At 40.9% G+C, this 21,267-nt stretch overlaps 1 protein-coding gene across 1 annotated transcript in view; it reads left to right on the forward strand.

The window, feature by feature from the left end:
- Positions 1 to 21,034, forward strand: part of ATP6AP1 (ATPase H+ transporting accessory protein 1) — a 59,026-nt gene extending 37,992 nt beyond the window's left edge. Inside the window, exons 7-10 of the mRNA XM_074870150.1 lie at positions 1,983 to 2,224; positions 2,830 to 2,883; positions 14,947 to 15,184; positions 20,292 to 21,034. Coding sequence (XP_074726251.1) covers positions 1,983 to 2,224; positions 2,830 to 2,883; positions 14,947 to 15,184; positions 20,292 to 20,501 — 744 coding nt within the window. The 3' untranslated portion in view covers positions 20,502 to 21,034. The remainder of the gene's footprint in view (positions 1 to 1,982; positions 2,225 to 2,829; positions 2,884 to 14,946; positions 15,185 to 20,291) is intronic.
- The last annotated feature ends 233 nt before the right edge of the window (positions 21,035 to 21,267 follow it).

Raw genomic sequence — 21,267 nt, forward strand, 5'->3', positions numbered from 1 at the left:
TGAATCTCCAGGCTGAAGGGATACAGGCCAGTAAGTGTTTGGGGGACATTTCTGCAGAGAGCTGATACCTTCAGGCTCCCATTTTTAGTCATCCTGCCTGCCTATAGCTGTACAATGAGGACTCGCTGGGCTGCACAGTCCATGACTGCCTGTATTTTCAGCCGCAAATATGACCAAAGCAAAGCCCACTTTTAGAAATGTTTTTGACAAGCTGTGTTTCTGCCGTTCTTCCTCACGGGTAAATTTGTTAAAATAGGTTTAAGCATGGGCAACTAGTGGATTGCTTCATCCCTGACACCCCTTCTTCACAGGCAAACACTCTTTCAGTTCATATGCTTTTTCAGAGACGAGAGGGAATCTTTATGTGAGAGTCTTATGACAAAGTACTGGCAGCAGAGCAAAAGAAATAAAGCTGTAGTCTCATGATTATATTCTAATAGCTTTCTTTTTATTTTAAGATACTTAAACCTAATCCCCCAAGTTAGCCCAATCACAGTCTCCAATGTAGCATTGTTTTCAGCTATTAGCAGGTGGTTTTCAAAGCCCTCTTTAGATGATGCACGGGGCCCACATAGTGAAGTCAATTGTTAGACAGGATATAATTTAGACTTCAACTCTTCCTCTCAGTTTGAAATGAAATGATTACATTTCAGGAGAGCCTAAGGGAAGATTAAAAGTTTTATATCAAAAGTGGAATATTTTCTTTTGTTGTGCACTCTTCTTTTAAAGAAAATGGTATTAATTTAAAATAATGCATGTTCTGATGTATTTGAAAAGACACTACTTTGAATTAAAAAGAAATTCATAAAGTATGCATGTATGGGAGAGGAAGATTGCAATCTTCATTTGAGCATTTAGTCAAAGGTTTTTAACTCAGCCCATTGTGCTTTGTTTGTAGAATGAGGTATCTGCAAAGATGTGTTGTAAATAACAGATGGCCCATAGCGTTTAGAGAGCAGCAGTTAAGGTGACAAAATCTTCTGGGCCCCTCTCCACAGGCAGGTTATAAAGCGATATTATAGCCTCTGTTCCAGACTGGAAAATGGTCCTTGCCTGTCTTTAAACCCATTAAAAGTGGTTTCAGGCAATAGCTCCACATAAATATAGTTCTGATAACCCCTGTGATGCCTCTCGTTTCTTGTGTCCCAAAGTTTTTCAAGGGCAGAGGCCACTTGTAGAATACAAAGTTGTAAAGCTGACATGGGTCTTAAAAATAAATGGAATAGCCCAGTATGAACAGAGTAAGAAGTGAAGAGTAAGATATGAACAAGAGGTTTAAGTTATTGTCTGATAAGGTCCACTAGTTTTTACTGTTGATATCTATGGGTCTGTTTTATCAAGGATGCCCTGGGCACATTTGTAAAAAGGCATTAGCTATTAAAGGGAATTTCTGGAAATGTCCTAAAAGCAAATATATATATGCAGTGAAGTCTCTTATCAGAGTTCACTGTATCAGCCAAATGAGCACAGATCTTTTTCCACAAGCCATTTAAATCTAAATATAACACTGCTGTAGTTAAGTAGCCTGGTTTCATGCCTATTAAAAGGACGAGTGCAAAAACTGTTATTGTTACTAAGGGGGGCGGTCACTGAACTGGCAAGTTGAAGTTTTCTTGTTATTTCATTGCAGAAAAAAAGTTAATTTATTTCAGTGTAATCTTCTGTAAGAAAAAAAAAACTTCTTCTACCTGTTAGCACTAATGCATACAATTCTTAAGGCAACATTAACATCATGATTTTACGTTCATTGGTCTAATGTCACTGGTGCTTGTTTTCACATGTGGACACCTGACCACGGGAACCTAGGTTAACACCACCTCGTTTTCTTCCATACTGCCAATTAAATAGACAAACAATAATAAATTTTGAGGTTGACTGAGGATTTAAGAGGTAAGGGTGCTCATGGTACAGAATGGTGAAGGTCTGTGTTCAACTGATATTTCTTGCAAGGCAAATGAATTGTTAATGTGTTGTTATTCCAGATTTCTAGAAAAACTGATGTGGTGTGGGGATTAAGACGACAGTTAATGGCCACTGAGGAAGAAGACAGTTTATCATATCCTCCTCTGAATGTGACCACTGGAAATGATACGTGCATCCTTTTTTACGCTAGAAATTTCAGCCTCAAAGCCAACAATTCAGTTTTTATAGATTTGACAAATGCAACATTTATAACCCAGAATGTGGATATTTATTCCTCTGAGTGCTCAGACATCAACACAACGTGAGTAGCACAAGAAACTTCATATCATAATACATGTGATTCTGAAAACTAATCAGAAATGGTGCAATGTCAAGTTAATACTAATTTAATTTTCTTTTTCTAAAGCATCCAAAATAAAAAAATAATAAATTGGATATTCTTGGAAGAAAAAGATTGAATCAAAACCACAAAAATTGTTCAGATAGAGCCTCTTTTTTTCAAAATATTTTTCCTCTTACATTCATTACTTCCTTGTTTGTTTATATTTGGTCCAAACAGGTTTCCCTGTGCCTGATCTTACAATCACAGAAATCTCCACAGCATTTATGAGATCATAGTTTCATTGTAAAATTCCCTTGAAGAGGAGTATTGCCAGTTACTAGGTAGTAATTCAGCTCAAAGTACATTAATGAAACATGATCTCTGTTTTCCTTTGCTCTGAAGCACCTGCTCTTGGGTAAAAAGAACTATAGAAATATTTTGTCATATTTTTTTGTGTACTGAACCTTTGCTATATGACTTTTGTAATTGCCTATTGATTTAGAATATTCCCTCTGATTGAAATGTCACAATGATCTAATTAAAGCTGACTACTCTAACATTAAAAATCTGTTTCTTATTCTTAGACTGTCATTAAAATACATAAAGCCAGTGAATGGAATCAGCAGCCTAGAGATAAGGTAATTTATGATTTATTCTTAAATAGATCTTTGTGACGTGCAAACCTGTTTGTAAGTTAGGACCAAAAGAAGAGGAGTTAAGTGAAAATGCTTTTGAAATTAGGATTTAGTTTCTGTTCTGATGAGTTACTATACAGGAGAACAATAATACAGTCTTTATAGAGAGAATATATTAATATGCTCACGTAAAGTTCTGAAAAAGTGGTGTAGGCAAACAACCATACTGTAAGATACTGGTATACGAAACATCCTGTATTGCTAATAGGATCAAACCACGATCCTGTCTCAGGGAAATCTAACTGTGAGTTGTAAACAGTTCTAGGGGCTGAAGTCTACTTGCATGGCCAGGGTTGTATTTAGTCCTAACGTGGATTACCGGTGTACTCTGTCAGAGCTAGCTTGTGGCTAATGAGGGGTGCAAAACCACATAGTTTTTCTGCTCCATGGTGACAAGGCCATTTTTCTCCTACCATGAGAAGAGGGAAGAAAAGTTAGGGAATGGGAAGAAAAGTCAAAGGAAGAACTTGGAGCTGTTGCTCTCATTAGTGGATTCTAGAGATGGGAAAAGCATCTGCTACTGCTTGAGGGCTGTCATACAGCTGCTGGTCCACAAACCTCAGTTTTCTCCTCAGCAGCAGGAACAGCCGTTCAAATTATTTTAAGCTCTGGCAAAGATAATGTGGCCTGATTTTTTCATTTAGGTACCTCAGTTAATTGCTTAAACTTGTTTGGGAAGGTCTCAGGCCAAGGAATTTACACTGAATCAAATTTGCATATATCACAGGATGAACTCGATGTTTGCTTGGGCAGCAGAAAGATAAATGACTTCTGCCATATAAAATGCTTCTGACATCTTGAATAAGGGAAATTAAAATCCAAGGAAACCAAAGAGAAGAAGTTTAAAGTAATAATGTAGGAGACAATCAGAGCTTGAACAGCATTTTGGTAGGAGATTAAAAGAGGCACATGGCACAAAGATTATAAGCACAAATTAATAAATACCATTATTTACACTGAGGTAGAAGGACATTCTACATGTAGGTAAAAGGGCCCCCAGAAGGACATGTGTTGAAGAGAGTCAGTGAGGTGTTTGGATTTGTATTTAGAGTGCACAGAGACACTTGCAGTCATCATCAGAGACCATGAAAGGTGGTAAAAAAACAAACATGCTTTGTTATTTAACATCTCCCCTCCCCACCAAGCATCTAGAGCTTTGTGAAAGAACATAATGTACAGATAAGATTGTTGTTAGTATAGTATTTTTACTTTTTGGAATATTGTAGTTAGCTGCGTATAGGATCCTTGAGACTTGTCCTCGGTGATGGAATCAAACATTTCTGGGTTTCAATACTGTAAAATTATCAAAGGGGCATGCATTTCCCTGCACACCATGGGGAATTAAGGAAACATTTTCCTTGGATCCCATTCCAAAAACACTGTTCTCAAACCAAGTTGTGTCTTTACTTTTACTCCAAGTCACAAAATATCACTTTCTCTGGTGTTGCCTTGATGCTTCTCTGTCTACTGTCTGCTGCTCCTGTCTCACTCGCATACAGACAGATCCACCAAAACAGTGGTCTAGTTTCTCATTCTGTGTCTTTGCTCGTACTAGTGCAGGTCTTCACTGCTCTCCTGTAATGTCTTTCTGTATGAGTGAATCTGGTTACTTTCTACGTTTGTCCTGAATGTGACCATCCTCAGCATAATACTGTGCTTTCTAGTAAAATTACAGTTCCAAGAAAATAATATGAATCATAAAGCACTTGAAAATCCTATGAAGCATGACACTCTGCTGCAAAACTAGCTACCAAGTTAATTGATAGATTTTAGAGGGGTTGTTTTCTTTAAAGTAGTCAACAGGTTTTGCTCAGCTGTACAACAGCAAATTTCAAACCTTAGGATGTTACTATAGAAACAAAATGTTTTCGGCAGTCGAAACATTTATCTTAGATTTTGATTGCTGCAGCAGGTATAAGATCAAATGTGATGTTAGTGAATGCATATGGCTTAATGAGGATTATTCAGATTTATGTTTAGTCATCTGTTTGTTAAAATCTTATAATTTTAATTAATTATTGGAAGAAAACTTTGATGTGGTCATGAGTCCAAGATGCATCTGAAGAGAAGAAATTTGAAGCAACTTTACAGACTGACTGTAAATTAAAGGAGAACATCAGTACAAAAGGTGAATGGTTCATGTTTTCTCTCTTATTCTGGAATATTTTTTTACATTCTTTGAGGCTGTTGTAGTAAAGGCAGAAATACTCACAAAGTTTCTCTTGACCTGTGCTTCTACTTGAATACATTATAACTAAATACCAAAATGCATAAACAGCCCTGAAACTGGGATAAGAAACTCAGGCTCAACAATAGGTGAGGACTTGAAAAGAGAGTAGGTGAAGAACTGACTGCTGTCATGCCCAGTGAGTAATTAAAGTAGCATAGACTGGCTGTGTTTTGCAGGAGAATTTGATTTATTTCACTGGGCTAAGCGTGATCCAGGCTTTTAATAGGTTCTCAGGACATTTAGACAAAAAAATGCCTAAATTGATTATTTTTCATGTGTGACACAGGTGCTTAGCAATAAAAGTAGAATAGAGGAAGAAGGTGGGAGGTGGCTTCCAGGGCAGTCATTGCTTGGGCATTCACTGTGCATTGGCCTGCTTGTGGGAGGTAGAGAGGGATTGCTTCTGTGCCTCTTTTTTCCCTCTTTCCTTCATTTATTAAGCTGTCTTTATCTTGACCCACAAGTTCCCTCACTTTTGCTCTTTCCTGTCTGTTCTGTTGGGAACAGGGAATGAGCAAGCAGCTACATGGGTGCTTGGCTACTGGCTGGTGTCAACCCACAACATCTCAGAAGCCTTTATAAAGAAAACTTTCTGCTAAAGACACACCTGGTTATTTGTGCTGTTTTCTGTTGGATTATCTCTTGATTTAAGAGACAATTGAGTCATTTCAGGCCTCTATTAGCTGCCATAATACAATATTGCATGGAATATAATGCAAATAATAAGAAATACTCAATAGAACCAGAACAATCCATTGATCTTTTCATGATTCAGGAACACATTATTCACCTTGTTGATCTCAGCATGTCTATTGTCAAGAGCTTCTAAAACCCACAGAGATACATTACAACCTCTGTTTTCCCCTTCTGGTTCACTCTGATTACATTTCTTGTTCAAGATGACTCCTTGGTAAGATTACAGTCTGCCTCAATAAACAGAACATAAGCAGGGCAAAGAGGTGGGAAACAACAGAGCAAACAACAATACTGCAGTATTTTCCCCCGTAAAGGCTATTTACTTAGGTATAGGAGAGCATCCCTTGAAGACCGAAAGTGACACCAGAGAGGACCACATTCAAGTATCTCAATTTATTCATCAATAAAAGAGTCTCTAAGTTCAACAGCATGAGCTGGATCCAGAGCCTGCCCTTACCACCACTAGTCTACCACTTCATGCTGAGCAGCTAGTCGTATCCCACCTCTCTCCTAGCAGCTGAAATAGCTGCTTCATCCTAGTCAAACAGCTGCCATCTCCCTTCTCCCTGTCTCTAGCAAGAGTAGCAGTTCCATTCATCCTCCTGCAATTGCCACTGAGACGTGAGCTGTTAGGGAGTGGTTATGGAGTGTTCCTGGTTGTACTAGTTTTAGAAAAGTGATCTACTGCTGCAGGAGGGCTAGGAGCAGTGGGCAGTAGTTTTTGCTGGAAGAAGCATCATCTCAGCTCTCTCACCAGCTGATGACATCCAGCTTTCAAGCACCTGTCTGTCATCTTCTCTGGGAAAAGGTGTCAAAGTGGATGGAAGTGCAGAGCATTAGTATTTTCCCCACTTACACTGATAAGTACTTGACTGTTGTTGCTGATAGCATGTGTAGAATAGAATTGACCCAAGAATCATGTTGAAAACGTAATAATTCCGGCTAGCTTCCTTTCCAGAAATATCTCTCCTTGTAATGAATAGCCATATGAGATGGTGATCGATAAGAGGTGGTGGCATTTAGAGTTATTTAGGTTATCTGGCACAAAGGGAGCCTGGCTTATGATCAGGAGTAGTTTGTGCCACAATACATAAAGTACATAATGTCTGCATGAAAGTTTGCTTCCTGTATTGTCTCTAATGTTTAATACAAACAAAACATTTCCTATAATAGCCAAGGTAGTTTCAGTTCTACAGATAACATCACAGAATGAATCACAGAATCATAGAATGGTTTGGATTGGAAGGGACCTTAAAAATCATCTAGTTCCAACCCCCCTGCCATGGGCAGGGACACCTTCCACTATATTAGGTTGTTCGAAGCCCCATCCACCCTGGCCTTGAACACTTCCAGGGAGGGGGCATCCACAACTTTTCTGGGCAACCTGTTCCAGTGTCTCACCACCCTCACAGTGAAGAATTTTTTCCTCATATCTAATCTAAAGCTATCCCCTTTCAGTTTAAAACTGTTATTCCTCATCCTATCACTACACTCCCTGATAAAGAGTCCCTCCGCATCTTTCCCTTAGGCCCCCTTTAAGTACCGGCAGGCTGCTCTAAGGTCTCCCTGGAGCCTTCTCTTCTCTGGGCTGAACAACCCCAACTGTCTCAGCCTGTCCACATAAGGAAGGTGCTCCAGTTTCCCAATCATCTTCGTGGCCTTCTCTGGACTTGTTCCTACAGGTCCATGTCCTTCTTATGTTGGGGGTCCCAGAGCTGGATACAATACTCTAGGTGGGGTCTCATGAGAGCGGAGTAGAGGGGGAGAATCACCTCTCTCAACCTGCTGGCCACACTTCTTTTGGACATCTTCCAGGATACAGTTGGCTTTCTGGTGTGCAGACACACACTGCTGGGTCATGTTGAGCTTCTCATCAACCAACACCCCCAAGTCCTTTTCTGCAGGGCTGCTCTCAATCCATTCTCCACCCAGCCTGTATTTGTGCTTGGGATTGCCTCAGTCCATGTGCAGGACCTTGCACTTGGCCTTGCTGAACTTCATGAGGTTCGCACAGGCCCATCTCTCAAGCCTGTCAAGGTCCCTTAGTTATCTCTCCTCTCCTTGTCATTCATTTGCTATATTGTGCTCATTCTACTTGCTACCTACTCATCTGAGAAAAACTAAATGGAGTAATTCTATTGATTTTTGTTGTTTGAATGTCCTTTTTTTTGTAATTTAATGAATTATAATTGTATCAGTTATCAGTTAAACACATGCTTGTTGGAGGCTATCCACTTTGAGTTGATTGGAAAAATACTAATAATAAAAGCCTGTATTAAGTTAGCCATGCTCAACTAGTTCACTAATTAGAACCTTAATTCTCATAAATCTGTAAGTAACATAAAATTTTATTCTTTGGTGCCATGTGAAGAGACTGCGTTCTCTTGGATGTCACTTCAGACTGTATTCACATACATAGCCTTATAAACTTGTTTGTTCATATGGTAAGTCTCCAAAGAATTTCCTTGTTTACCACTTTTCTTATCTTGTCAGCAAAAGTACAGAGCACACCCAGCATCTGTGGTTGGCACAAACATTTAAGTAAACTTCTTTGTGCTTATAACTGGCCTTCAGCTAGTGCCTATAGCATTGCTACTGAGACACTATGGAAATTCTGTTCAGATTTTGCTGCATATCAGGAAAGAATTAGTTTCTTCTAGCAATTAATATCTAGGATAATACATGTTTTAATTTTCTAACTTTATCACTATAACAATAGGATATTTTTCATAAGTATTTGTGAATGTGAATGTGAATAGCTGAAATTCAAATTTTTTTTCTTTTTCACTGGTGCTTGCAGCTGAATGTTGTATGGAAAGAGATGTTCGATCTCAAAAAGTAAGGAATGCCATAAGACAAAATATCCTTTTCTTACCTGAATGACACTTTGAGTTCTAGGATTCCTTCTGAGCATTTTGAAACTCTTGAGAATTATGAAGTTACGTGAATCAGAAGCCACAGATTATTAAAAAAACAAACATACAAACAAAAAAAGTAAAAAGAAAAGGCTCAATTACTGTAGTAACCTGTCAAATTTTGTGTTACTCCTAAGAAGCATTTTTTGTGTTGAGTTTAGACTCTGTGTTGTGTGGATGACATGCTACTGAAAGCAATTGATTTGAACAAACAGAGAAGATTCTCTCTCTATATGTATATACCCTATAGAATATAAAATATTCTGTGTTGTGCCACATTTACAGATGACTGCTTATTCTCACCCTGCCCACCTGTTTTTTCCTCAGTTTCCAGATTTTTGCTGTCTTCCTGCTTCTTGAGCAATCATCTGGCTTCTGGGGCAGAAATGCTCACCTCTTACCAGTTCTTGTCACCTCTTCAATGGCAGTCGTTAGCAAGGCCTGCATGGCAGGCTGAGGAGAGGGGCTCCGAAGAGGAGGATAGCAGAAGGGGAACCTTCTGAAAGCCCCCAAAACCCGCGGCAAAACCACAAAACGAGAAGGCAGAAGCCCAGGGAAGAGGGAGAGCCTCAAGCTGCCTCCCCCCTGAGCAGGAAGAGTGAGCTGCTGCTAATGAGGGCAGCGGGGACTCAGGGCGGGTGGAGACTGGAGTGATGACGCCCAATATCCCTCACGTGCAATAGCAGACGCCAGGGAGTGCGAGTGAACAGGAGCGCGGCAACAGGGTGGGCAAACAGGGCGTGGTGCGTCAGAAGGGTGAGGCGCGGCAGTTGGCGCATGAGTTGGCACAGGCAGGGCGAGCGGACAGGGCACAGTCCATCTCCGGGGTCTAGATCTTATCTGAGCTAGTTGTCATCTTATCGTCCTCCATGAGCAGACTGAACCATGTTCTCCACTCACGTCAAATACACCACCACAAAGAACATGGTGACCCAGATGGAGCTGCCATACAAACATGCAGAGGTCCAGGTCCCGGGCTGCAGGGAGTGCCTGAGCCTGTCAATCCTGTCGGAGGGCAGCAGTGACAACACCTGTGTGCGCTGTGATCAGCTGGATGACCTGCTCAGCCTGGTGGCAGAACTCAAAGAAGATGTCACAAGATTAAGAAGTATTAGGGAGTGAGAAAGGGAGATTGGAAAGCAAATGGAGGCTCCAAACAAGGCAGGCAATGCCTCATCCTCCTGCTACCAGGCAAAAGGAGGGGACCTAAGAGATGGGGGAGACTGGAAACAGCTCCCTGCTCAGGGAGGCAGGAAAATGTTCTCCTGACCTCCCTCACCCTCCATGGTGTCCCTTCACAATAAATTTGGGTCCCTAGAATTTTTGAATGAAGAAGAGAAGGATGAAGAAAATGAGACAAACAAGGAGGAAGACCAAGGTCCACCAAGGCCGGGTCATTCTGGACCAGGTATTAAAACCAGTTCTAAAAAGAACCCCAGAAGAGTCATTCTGGTGGGTGACTCCATTCTGAGGGGTGTTGAAGGCCCAATATGCAGACCGGGCCCGCTTCATAGGGAAGTCTGCTGCCTCCCTGGGGCCCGCGTCAAGGACCTCACGGCTAAACTCCCCGCTCTAGTGAGACCCAAGGACTACTACCCTCTCCTGGTTTTTCAGGTAGGTAGCGACGACATTACCAGGAGAAGTCCTAAAGCAATGAAGAGAGATTTCAGGGCCTTGGGGAAACTGTTGAAGGGGTCGGGGGCACAAATTGTGTTCTCCTCCGTCCCTTCAGTTGGGGAGATGGATGAAGAAGAATACCGGAGAACTCAACAGATGAACTTGTGGCTCCAAGACTAGTGTTACCAACAGGGCTTCGGATTTTTCAATCATAGGTTGGTATACAAGACGTCAGAACTTTTGGGATTGGATGGGAAGCACCTGTCCCAGAGGGGGAAAAGGATGTTGGGGCAGGAGTTAGCTGGGCTCATTGACAGAGCTTTAAACTAGATTTGAAGGGGGAAGGGGGCAAAACACCAGCCCATCTGAAGTGCATGTATACCAATGCACACAGCATGGGTAACAAACAGGAAGAGCTTGAAGCCATGATGCAACAGGAAAATTATGACATAGTGGCTATTACGGAAACATGGTGGGATGTCTCCCATGACTGGAGTGTGCCAGTTGATGGCTACAAGCTCTTTAGGAGGGATAGACAAGGAAGGAGAGGTGGAGGGGTGGCACTGTATGTTAGGGACTGTTATGATTGTTTTGAGTACAAGTGTAGTGAAGACAGGGTGGAGTGTCTTTGTGTTAGAATCAGGGGGAAGGCCAACAGGGCAGATGTTGTAGTAGGAGTCTACTATAGGCCACCCACCCAGGACAGAGAGGTGGATGAAATATTCTATAGGTATTTAGGCAAAATATCACGATTGCTTGCCCTTGTTCTTGTGGGAGACTTTAACTTCCCAGACATCTGCTGGAAATACAACACAGCAGAGCGGGACCAGTCCTGGAGATTCCTGGAATGTGTGGGAGATAACTTCCTGACACAGCTGGTGAGTGAACCGACAAGAGAAGGTGCCCTGCTGGATCTCCTCTTTGTGAACAGAGAAGGACTGGTCGATGATGTGACGGTTGGAGGCCGACTAGGGCAGAGCGATCATGAAATTTTAGAGTTCTCTACTCTTAGGGAGGCCAGGAGAGGGGGCAGCAGAACTGCCATGCTGGACTTCCAAAGGGCTGACTTTGTCTTGTTTAGGCACCTGCTTAACAAGATCCCTTGGGAGACAGTCCTGAAGGGTATAGGGGTCCAGGAAGGCTGGACACTCTTTAAGAAGGAAGTCTTAATGGCACAGGAGCAGGCTGTCCTCAGGTGCTGTAAGAGAAGTCAGCGACAAAGAAGACCACCCTGTCTAAACTGGGAGCTTTGGCTGCAACTCAGGGAGAAAAGGAGAGTTTACAGCCTTTGGAAGAAGGGGCTAGCGACTCACAATGATTACAAAGATGCTGTGAGGCTATGCAGGGTAGAAATCAGGAGGTCTAAAGCCCAGCTAGAAATTAATCTGGCTTCAGCAATCAAGGACAACAAGAAATGTTTCTATAAGTATGTGAGCAGCAAAAGAAAGACCAGGGAGAGCCTCCATCCCCTGCTAGATGCAGGAGGAAACATGGTAACAAGTGATGAGGAAAAGGCTGAGGTGCTTAATGCCTTCTTTGCCTCAGTCTTTAATAGCAAGACTAGTTGTATTGAGGGAATCCAGCCTCCTCAGCCAGAAGACAGAGACTGGGAGAACAACCCCCGCACAATTCAGGAGGAGATAGTCAGTGACCTACTGCATCACATAGACATACACAAGTCTATGGGACCAGATGAGATACACCCAAGGGTGCTGAAGGAACTGGCTGAGGTGTTTGCCAAACGCCACTTTCCATCATTTACCAGCAGTCCTGGCTGACCGGGGAGGTCCCGACAGACTGTAAATTGGCCAGTGTGGTGCCCATATATAAGAAGGGTTGGAAGGATGATCCAGGAAATTACAGGCCTGTCAGCTTGAATTCAGTGCCCGGGAAGCTGATGGAGCAGCTCATTCTGAGTACCATCATACGACATGTGCGGGACAACCAGATGATCAGACCCAGTCAGCATGGGTTTATGAAAGGCAGGTCCTGCTTGACAAACCTGATCTCCTTCTACAACAGGGCGACCTGCTTATTGGATGAGGGAAAGGCTGTGGATGTTGTTTACCTTGACTTCAGTAAGGCCTTTGACACCATTTCCCACAGTATTCTCCTGGCAAAACGATGCTCACGGCTTGGATGGGCACACGCTTTTTTGATGGCCGGGCCCAAAGAGTTGTGGTGAATGGAGTTAAATCCAGTCGGTGGCCAGTCATGAGTGGTGTCCCCCAAGGCTTGGTTTTGGGGCCACTCCTGTTTAACATCTTTATTGATGATCTAGACGAGGGGATTGAGTGCACCCTCAGTAAATTTGCAGCTGACACCAAGTTGGGTGGGAGTGTTGATCTGCTTGAGGGTAGGGAGGCTCTGCAGAGAGACCTGGACAGGCTGGAGCGATGGGCTAAGGCCAACTGGATGAGTTTCAATAAGGCCAAATGCCGGATGCTGCACTTGGGCCACAACAACCCCCAGCAGCGCTACAGGCTTGGGGAGGAGTGGCTGGAAAGCTGCCAGTCAGAGAGGGACCTGGGGGTGTTGATTGGCAGCTGGCTGAACATGAGCCAGCAGTGTGCCCAGGTAGCCAAGAAGGCCAATGGTATCCTGGCTTGTATCAGAAATAGCGTGGCCAGCAGGGACAGGGAAGGGATCTTACCCCTGTACTTGGCACTGGTGAGGCTGCACCTCCATTACTGTGTTCAATTTTGGGCCCCTCACTACAAAAAGGACATTGAATTACTCAAGCGTGTCCAGAGAAGGGCAATGAAGCTGGTGAAGTGTCTGGAGCACATGTCGTATGAGGAGTGGCTGAGGGAACTGGGGTTGTTTAGTCTGGAGAAGAGGAGGCTGAGGGGAGACCTCATCGCCCTCTACAACTACCTGAAAGGAGGTTGCAGAGATCTGGGGATGAGTCTCTTTAACCAAGTAATAAGCAATAGGACCAGAGGGAATGACCTCAAATTGCACCAGGGAAGGTTTAGACTGGATATTAGGAAGCATTTCTTTACAGAATGGGTTTTTAGGTGTTGGAATGGGCTGCCCAGGGAGGTGATGGAGTCCCCATCCCTGGAGGTGTTTAAGAGTAGGGTCGACTTAGCGCTGAGGCATATGGTCTATTTAGGAACTGTTAATGTTGGGTTGATGGTTAGACTGGATGATCTTCAAGGTCTTTTCCAACCTAGATGATTCTGCGATTCTGTGCATCTGGCTTACACAATAGAGTCACAAAGTATTGGGCTTACACAATGGAGCCAGTGATTAGTGGTCTGTGTGCCTGATGGGAAACATTTGGTTTCACTCAGTCCACATTTCCCCCCTTTGAGGCTTATCTAAGGAGTTTGTCGATGCACCTGCAAGGGAGTGGGGGGGTCCATCCTTTAATACATTCCCACTTCCTCGGGTGACATTCCTTAGGCTAATCACAAAGGCCACAGCTTGTCCTTGAGGTTTTCTGTGTTGATGAATATTTGAGTCATTACTTCCTTCAGTTCCTTACATACCCCAAATTTTACAGTCCCCATACAGTGTTACCCATTGTGGACAGACATATTAGAATATTTTATTTTGTAAGAAGTCTCACTTATTGCTAAAAATATTCCTCTTCTAAATTCTTTGTGGTTATCAATAAGCAAAACAAACCTTCAGCAAACTTTATAGAGCAATCCATACATAGACCAAGTAGAGTTAAAGCATTAAGCAACATGCAATAAGGAGAAAAGTTTACCATTTCCTTATGAGATAACTTGAATAAGTAAAAGTAACTGGGTAAGAAGTGGTAAAGACTAGGACATAGTCCTGAACTGTAAAGGATCAGGATGTACTTCTGGGTGTTCCCAATTATTTCTGTTTCAGAACATTTGGGAGGTGTTCAGACTGCAGTGGTAGTAACATATATATAAATCCCATTACTATAAACTTCTGGAAACTGCTACAATACTGCACATACACAGACCTTTTCAAAATGAGAAAATATTTATTTGTGCTTAACCCACTACAAACTGGGAAACTAGGACTGATGACCCCTCCCCACCCTCCAGTGAGAAGAAATTCTGTCTTCTACTGGAAATTCAGACATTTGCAAAGGCATCTGAGCCAAGGAAGAATTGCAATGATAAATCAGAATGGTTATCATGCCTGTGCCTATCATAAAAGCAATTTTCAGAAAATCCCATAAAATATTTATTGAGAGCCACTGCAGGCCTACTGACAGTCTCTCAGGTTCTGCTCCACTGATTATAAACTGTTCATAACTGATGAAATATTGCACTGGCAGAAGCCCTTGAAGAATGAAATTGCATTTGCTCCTTGCCTTCCACAGCTATGGAAAACTGTGCTTGTGAGGTGAAACTCTAAGAAGTAGTAAAAATGTATTCACAGAGTCTCTTCACTTATGAACAATCCTAATGACATGGGAGGCCAAGATAAGATGCCAACTGTGATGTCTGCAGCTAGCATTAGTGAACCTTTATCTGCCACCAGTACTTTATCAAATGAATATTAACTTTTTCCTTCTGACATTTTCACTTTTTTTCCCCTCTGTTGTCTTTCTAGGTTTTTAATGACCAACAAGTTCTATGGAGGTTCGGCTAGAAATTGGTCCACTTTAGATTCAGTTGAGATTGTACAAGATGGAGAAAAGTTTGCTAAATTTAATGTTTCTGTCATGTCTTCTCCTGTGGAGTATTCATTTCATTGTCAGCTGGTGGGAACAAGCAATCTCTATCCTGCAAGGCTGATTCCATCCAACAATGAGGCAAAAAACTGGGATGTTTTCATTTCCAGGTTGCAAGTGAGTACACATTGCCATTTCAGAGATAATTCCAAGAACTATTACTTGCTATTGTAGATGCTGAACGACACACATTCATAATGCCCTTACTTTCATTTCAGCCTGAGGGAAAATGTAAAAGAAAAGCTGTTCCCCCTAGGTGAGCTATTCAATAAAGGGGTAAAAAGGACAGCAGTTGCTGAACAATAAGAACATGAAAGCATAGCTTTGAAAAACAAAAAAAACTGTGAAGTTGTCCACAGAAAAGCAAAACCAATAAAACCAAATGCGCTTAATCAGGCAAAGAATGACTAAGTCCCCATGCCTGTTTAATGAATTGTGCTGCTATGGGAAACATGGGCCTCTTAGGTGGGTGGCTTTATGCTGCTTATTTTGTTTTTATTTGATTTCTATGCACTTTGTTTACCTAGGAAAGTACCTCTTAGTGTGGTTACTGTTTTCAGTGACATAGACTGTCTGTACTCCTACAGATTGAAACAAAGCCAGGTGCAATTAGATTTAACAGAAGGTTTGCCATGGACTTCAGTCAGAAGCAATACTAAGTCCTGCATGGCCCAGAAGGAAAGCAGTGGCTTTTTTTCTTTTTGAATGAGGCATGTATTTTCTGTGTATTTAGTTCAGTACTACAGACTATATATGTGAGGTGTAGATCATTGTATCTATTATTTTGAGCATTGCTCTTGACTCAGGAGAAGCACATCAGCATTTATATCTTAATATTGTACTAAGGGATGTCGTTGATTAAAGAGATCGTGGAAATGACAGGAATAATTCCAAACAGGACTCTTTTTGTCAATGAGCTAACGCCATGATAACTGGATACAAATGCTGATATAATTGTATTTATGATTTTGATAATAAACCAAATCTCAATAATCTAAGTCCAGATTTCACATTTCTGCTTAAATGATGGGAATCTCAAAGATACGGCATTGATGCTGAGATTTATTTTCCATAAATTCCAGGGTCAAGTCCCACAGTTTTTTGAGAAGCAATGTTGCAATACACACCAATGTTGCGAAGGTTCCTCCTGGTGGTATTTTTTATGGAAAGGCCTGAAAATACCTGAGTCCACACAACTGTACTTTGCCTAGTCAACTCTTTGAATTTAGACTTTGGCATCACTAGGCTATGAAAGTTCATGGGCTATGAAAATACAAAGCATCCACTTACAACATATATTTTCCTTGAATTTCTATATACATTAGTACTGCTGCCTTCTTAAAGCTTAGAGAAAGGCCTTGCTCCATCCTTAGTAGGCAACTTTTCGCTGGGGTCTTGATCAAGAGGAGTAGTATGTTTCCCACCTTCCTTACTGATTTGGAGCAGCTGTTGCTTCTACTCTTCAGACAACAGAACTTCCAGTTCCTCTGGGGAAAGACCTTTTTCTCTGATGAAGTCCTAAGCATGGAAGAACCTGTAAAGTCTTGTTCTGATCTTTTCTGTTGTGTGAGAAAACAGAAATTCACTATTCTGGGCTTGTTTGTACGTTCTATCTGAACTAGATCATACCTTTCCAGATGTCTTCCACTCATATGAAGTAAAATCTGATTGATCTCAATATCAGTCTTTGTTCTAGATGAGGTTTAGAAAACCCCAAGCTCTATTGCATGGTGAAAAAAGCACATGGGATCTGCTCAGTGGTTGTATCCAGCACAAAATCTTGTTGCTGAAACTCAGGTACATGATTTTCATGTCAATGTTATGCAATCAGTTAGAAACCAGGATCCAAATGCCAATCTAGCTGGTACAGTTGCACTTTGCAATGCTGGGTCCTGAAAACATTATCCCTGTATAAGAGGGACACAGCACCTGAACAGTGAAACCTTGCATATCTTGTTTTAAAGCAAGGCTGAAATGGTGCAGCCTTTTACCTTAGTGCTGGAGGTAGCTCAGTCACTACCACCTTGTTGTGGTTTGAACTTGGCCGGTAGCCAATCACTATGTGGCCTGTCATTTACTTCCCGCCCCCCCCCCCCCCCCCGGTGAAATAGGGGGAAGAAATTCGTAGATTGAATAAAAAAAATGTAGTAATAGTAACAAAAGAACAAGTCCAAACAGGTAAAATACAGCAGTGGCTCACCGACCAGTGACTGGTACACTGCCCGCCCCCAGCAGCGATCCCGACCACACCAGAAATCCACTGCACCAAACAGGAAACCAAAAACGAAATGGGCCATGAGAGAGCACTTGTCCACCTATATACTGAGCATGATGTCACATATGGAATACTCCAATGACCAATCCAGGCCAGGCCCAAGGAAAGTTAACTCTATCCTGGCCGAAACCAGGACACACCTAAAGAACCTCCGTGGGATGCTGTCTAGGCATATGCATAACCTAGGATGTCAGCACTCATAGCTGCACACAGTACCAAAACTGCTCTGGTTTTGGCGGCATTTTTTGTTGGTTTTGTTGTTGTTACAGGACTAGTTGCTCTACCACAGATACATTTTATCCTTTTGAGAATCTCAGAATTTTCTTTGACGTTAAAGAGGAGGCTGCCACCAGAAGCACTGCTTTTCTTTAGCATGTGTCACAGTGGTTTACAAGCCCCTTTGTTCCTAAGAAAAACTACCAAAAACTTTAAAATCAAGAATATTAGGATTCTTTGTGGCTGAAATATTTCTAAGTTCAAAAATTAGATGTTCAGTGTACGCTTAAGAGCCATGAAACCAACAGATTTTACTTGAAGGCTTTGTCAAAGGTCAAATGATGAGAAAACTCCATTCAAAAAAAATATTTTTAAAATTAACAGTAACTGCAGACTAGTATAACCAAGACAAATTATGCTGGTCCAAACACTAAAATTAAAACTTCCACAGTACAGAAGCCTGTGTCCAAAAGGCTTTTACATTCATAAAAATTAGACAACCATATGTGAAAGTATTTTTAACTTTTCTATAGGTAGAAATGCTGCTAGGAGTCACATTTTTATCTTCCACCTGGGATCTAACACCCCCACAGAAATGATATAGCTTCAGAAAAACAATAAAAGAACACTGCATATACTTCATATCCTGCCTAGAAGTAGACATAGCATTTTAAGAATATACAATTAAAGCTTTCGCCTCAAAGATTCAATAAGAATAATCCTGCTTCCAAAAAACCCACAATAGGATTGACATAATAAAATTCAGTATTTCTGGCTCTAAATCAGAAGTGGTAAAGCCTTTCTAAACCAAATTTACCTGTTAAATGTTTCAGAGAGTTCTTGTAAATCTAGTAACAAGTGTGTATTGTTTTCCAGAATTTCCATCCATTTTTTGAACATAAATGACATAAATCATCACTTGCTTTCTGTTTTTACTGTGAATAAGTCTTTCAGACTACATTTCATGACTCCTATTCACATTCTCATCTGTTGTCAAAGCAGTGGCTTAACAAGTGAAGCCGTTGGTAATCGCTTGTATTCTGTAAAACTGCACAAACAGTTACCAACGCAAAAGGTTATTTTTGGTAATCCTGCTTTAATCAGAAGTCTGACTGCCTATAGTGAAAGCAGGCAGTCTTTGCAAGTTAGCTACCATGATCTGACTGGAAAGATTCTTCTAAGAGGCCCAGAAAAGCTTGAAATGCTAAAATTGCCTTCACCTCCACAGTACCTAAATAGTCCTTAGTTCTGAATATGATCATAGTTTTATTAGTCAGCATTCTGGAAGGTATAGATATTAGTCTTAACACACATATTGAGTACACATAATCTTTAGATGCCTGAACCACGAACGAACTCAAACCCAGAGTGCTTACTGGTGTAGTACAGTATGCAAGCCACAAACTAATTTCTTCAGTGTTTGTACCAACACCTTTCCTAGGAAGTACAAACTCTTTTATTTCTACAAAGCTTTCCGTTTAGTTTATCGTAAAGCATACAGTAATCAAGAAGTGGGAACATAGAAAAGTAGTAATCCATGATCTTCTGCTTCCTTATTGCCTGGTGAGGGAAGTGAATTAAATAAAATAATCCTTTTTTATTTTATTCTATAACATTTTCTACAAAATAGTCAGTTTTAAGGTCTTGTTTCTTTACTGCTGGATTTATGATGTTTGGTGCTTTCTTAGACAGCCATTTCAAAGAATCAGTAAATACATAAGAATCCCAGTCTTCATTTGTCTTTATAAAATTATTTAAGAAAGACTCAAAACCACAGATCACACTAATTCTTTCTCTGCTTCATTTTCTTCCACCAGTTAGATTCTCTTCCTTCTCAAGGAATCAGTGCTTATGTCATTATGTGCATGTTTGCAGAGGAGGGATTGTCTTCCCTTTCCTCATAGTTTTCTAATTCTTTCACTACTTTTAAATTTTTTGAAGGATAGTGGTCTCAAAGGCATACAGTTTGTTAATACTTTCTGCAAAATTGGTATCTAGGCAGATAATAGATCCCCAAATTAGTTGTTTTTTCTGAGGCAAATAATATGGTAGGATCTCAGTCAGTGGCAGACATTGAGAATCCAGTCAAAGAAGAGATATTACATATTTTTCTAACTGCTGGAAAAGCTACTATGGGTTTCATATGTTAATAGACAACACGAATCCAACACCTCAATAAAGCAAGCCCTCTCTCCTGTTTTGAGTCTCTGATGTCTAAGGAGGGGGGAAGAAAGGTTTCACAACTGTTTTCTCCTTGAACTTTTACTAGAACTCAGTCAAAAAGGTCATCTTCATTAGATGCATTTTAAAGTAGGTTTCAGGAGTTCTGCTTGTCAAGGAGTTATTAGCTAAAATCTCAGAGTATTTCAACATATCTCATGATCTGGGAGTGACCTTAACTCTCATGTCTTTGAGTGCTTTGAGTTTCCTGGTTCTTAAGTGGTCGTTCAGTAATACTGATCACACATCCCCTTTGGGACTTCTAAAAGTAACAAAAATTTCTGAAGTGGGAAACCTTGCCAAACAAATTAATTCTGCATCTTTAATTTCCTGGGTAAAGAGGAGACCTGGAAAATTGTTATGCAGAGGATTTGGTTCTCACTCTTTTTTAATGGACAGAGTGTGAGTGGTAATTAACAGGTGCGTTTTTTGTAATCACCACATATATCCTGAAAGTAGGGCCTACACTCCATGCTTAATTGCACTCATCTATCTACCTTTTTTCATTTTCAGATTCAAGGCTTCAATGTTGAAAACAACCGGTTTTCCTACGCTAGTGACTGCACAGGTTTCTTCACTCCTGGAATCTGGATGGGCTTGGTGATATCTATAGTTTTGCTGTGGATCTTGGCCTATGGAATCCATATGATCACACAACTCACAACAAACAGCAGATTCGATGACGCCAAAGGTCCAGCTCTGTCAGTTCCTCAGACAGAATAGCCATGGATTGACTTAATGCTGCTATGGCTTTTCCTGGTCTGATATTTATGATTTTTATAATCTTTCTGCTTCATAATATGTGTAACCTAAAAAAATATCATAACAGAAAGGGATAATTAAACTCCATATAAAAAAGGTCCTTATGCTTGGAAACAATATTTCTTGTATTACCATCATTTGTTAACGGCTATCTGTGTCAAGAGTCTGAGGTGAGACTGTAGAGGTTATTACTCTATCTGCCTATTAGAAAGAGCATTACAAACTGCTTTCAGATTAATTATTATTATTGGCAAAGAAAGGATATCACAACAGATATAAATGGCAAGGATAAATAGCTTATTTGATAGGAAACTATATATTGAAACTATTGATCTCTCTAAAGGCTCTTTAGTAAGTATGTCATGTTGATGTTACATCTTAAGAGGGCTGAACTGTGTTTTGTCATTTTTTCTCTTGAGAAAACCATCCAGAAATGTACAGAACTAATAAAGTATAGGTCACTAAATAAATGGTCTTGAAAAGTCTGTTCAAAATACATGTCTTTGTTCAGATGTGGTATCACAAATGAGAATGGGTGGCTTAAGGTTTAGCTTCCCTCTAATGTTATCTTATGCCTGTGAGAATTATGTTGAGCAACACTAACCTACGTGTTTGTTTTAGCCATGGATAGCTAATGGAGTTACTAAGCAAGATAGCTCCTTGTCCAAACTGATCACAAAATTATATTTGGTTTCATGACAGTGAATACAACTGTTCAAGCTCATAA

Source organism: Strix uralensis, chromosome 5, assembly GCF_047716275.1.
Source record: "Strix uralensis isolate ZFMK-TIS-50842 chromosome 5, bStrUra1, whole genome shotgun sequence".
Taxonomy (NCBI): Eukaryota; Metazoa; Chordata; class Aves; order Strigiformes; family Strigidae; genus Strix; species Strix uralensis.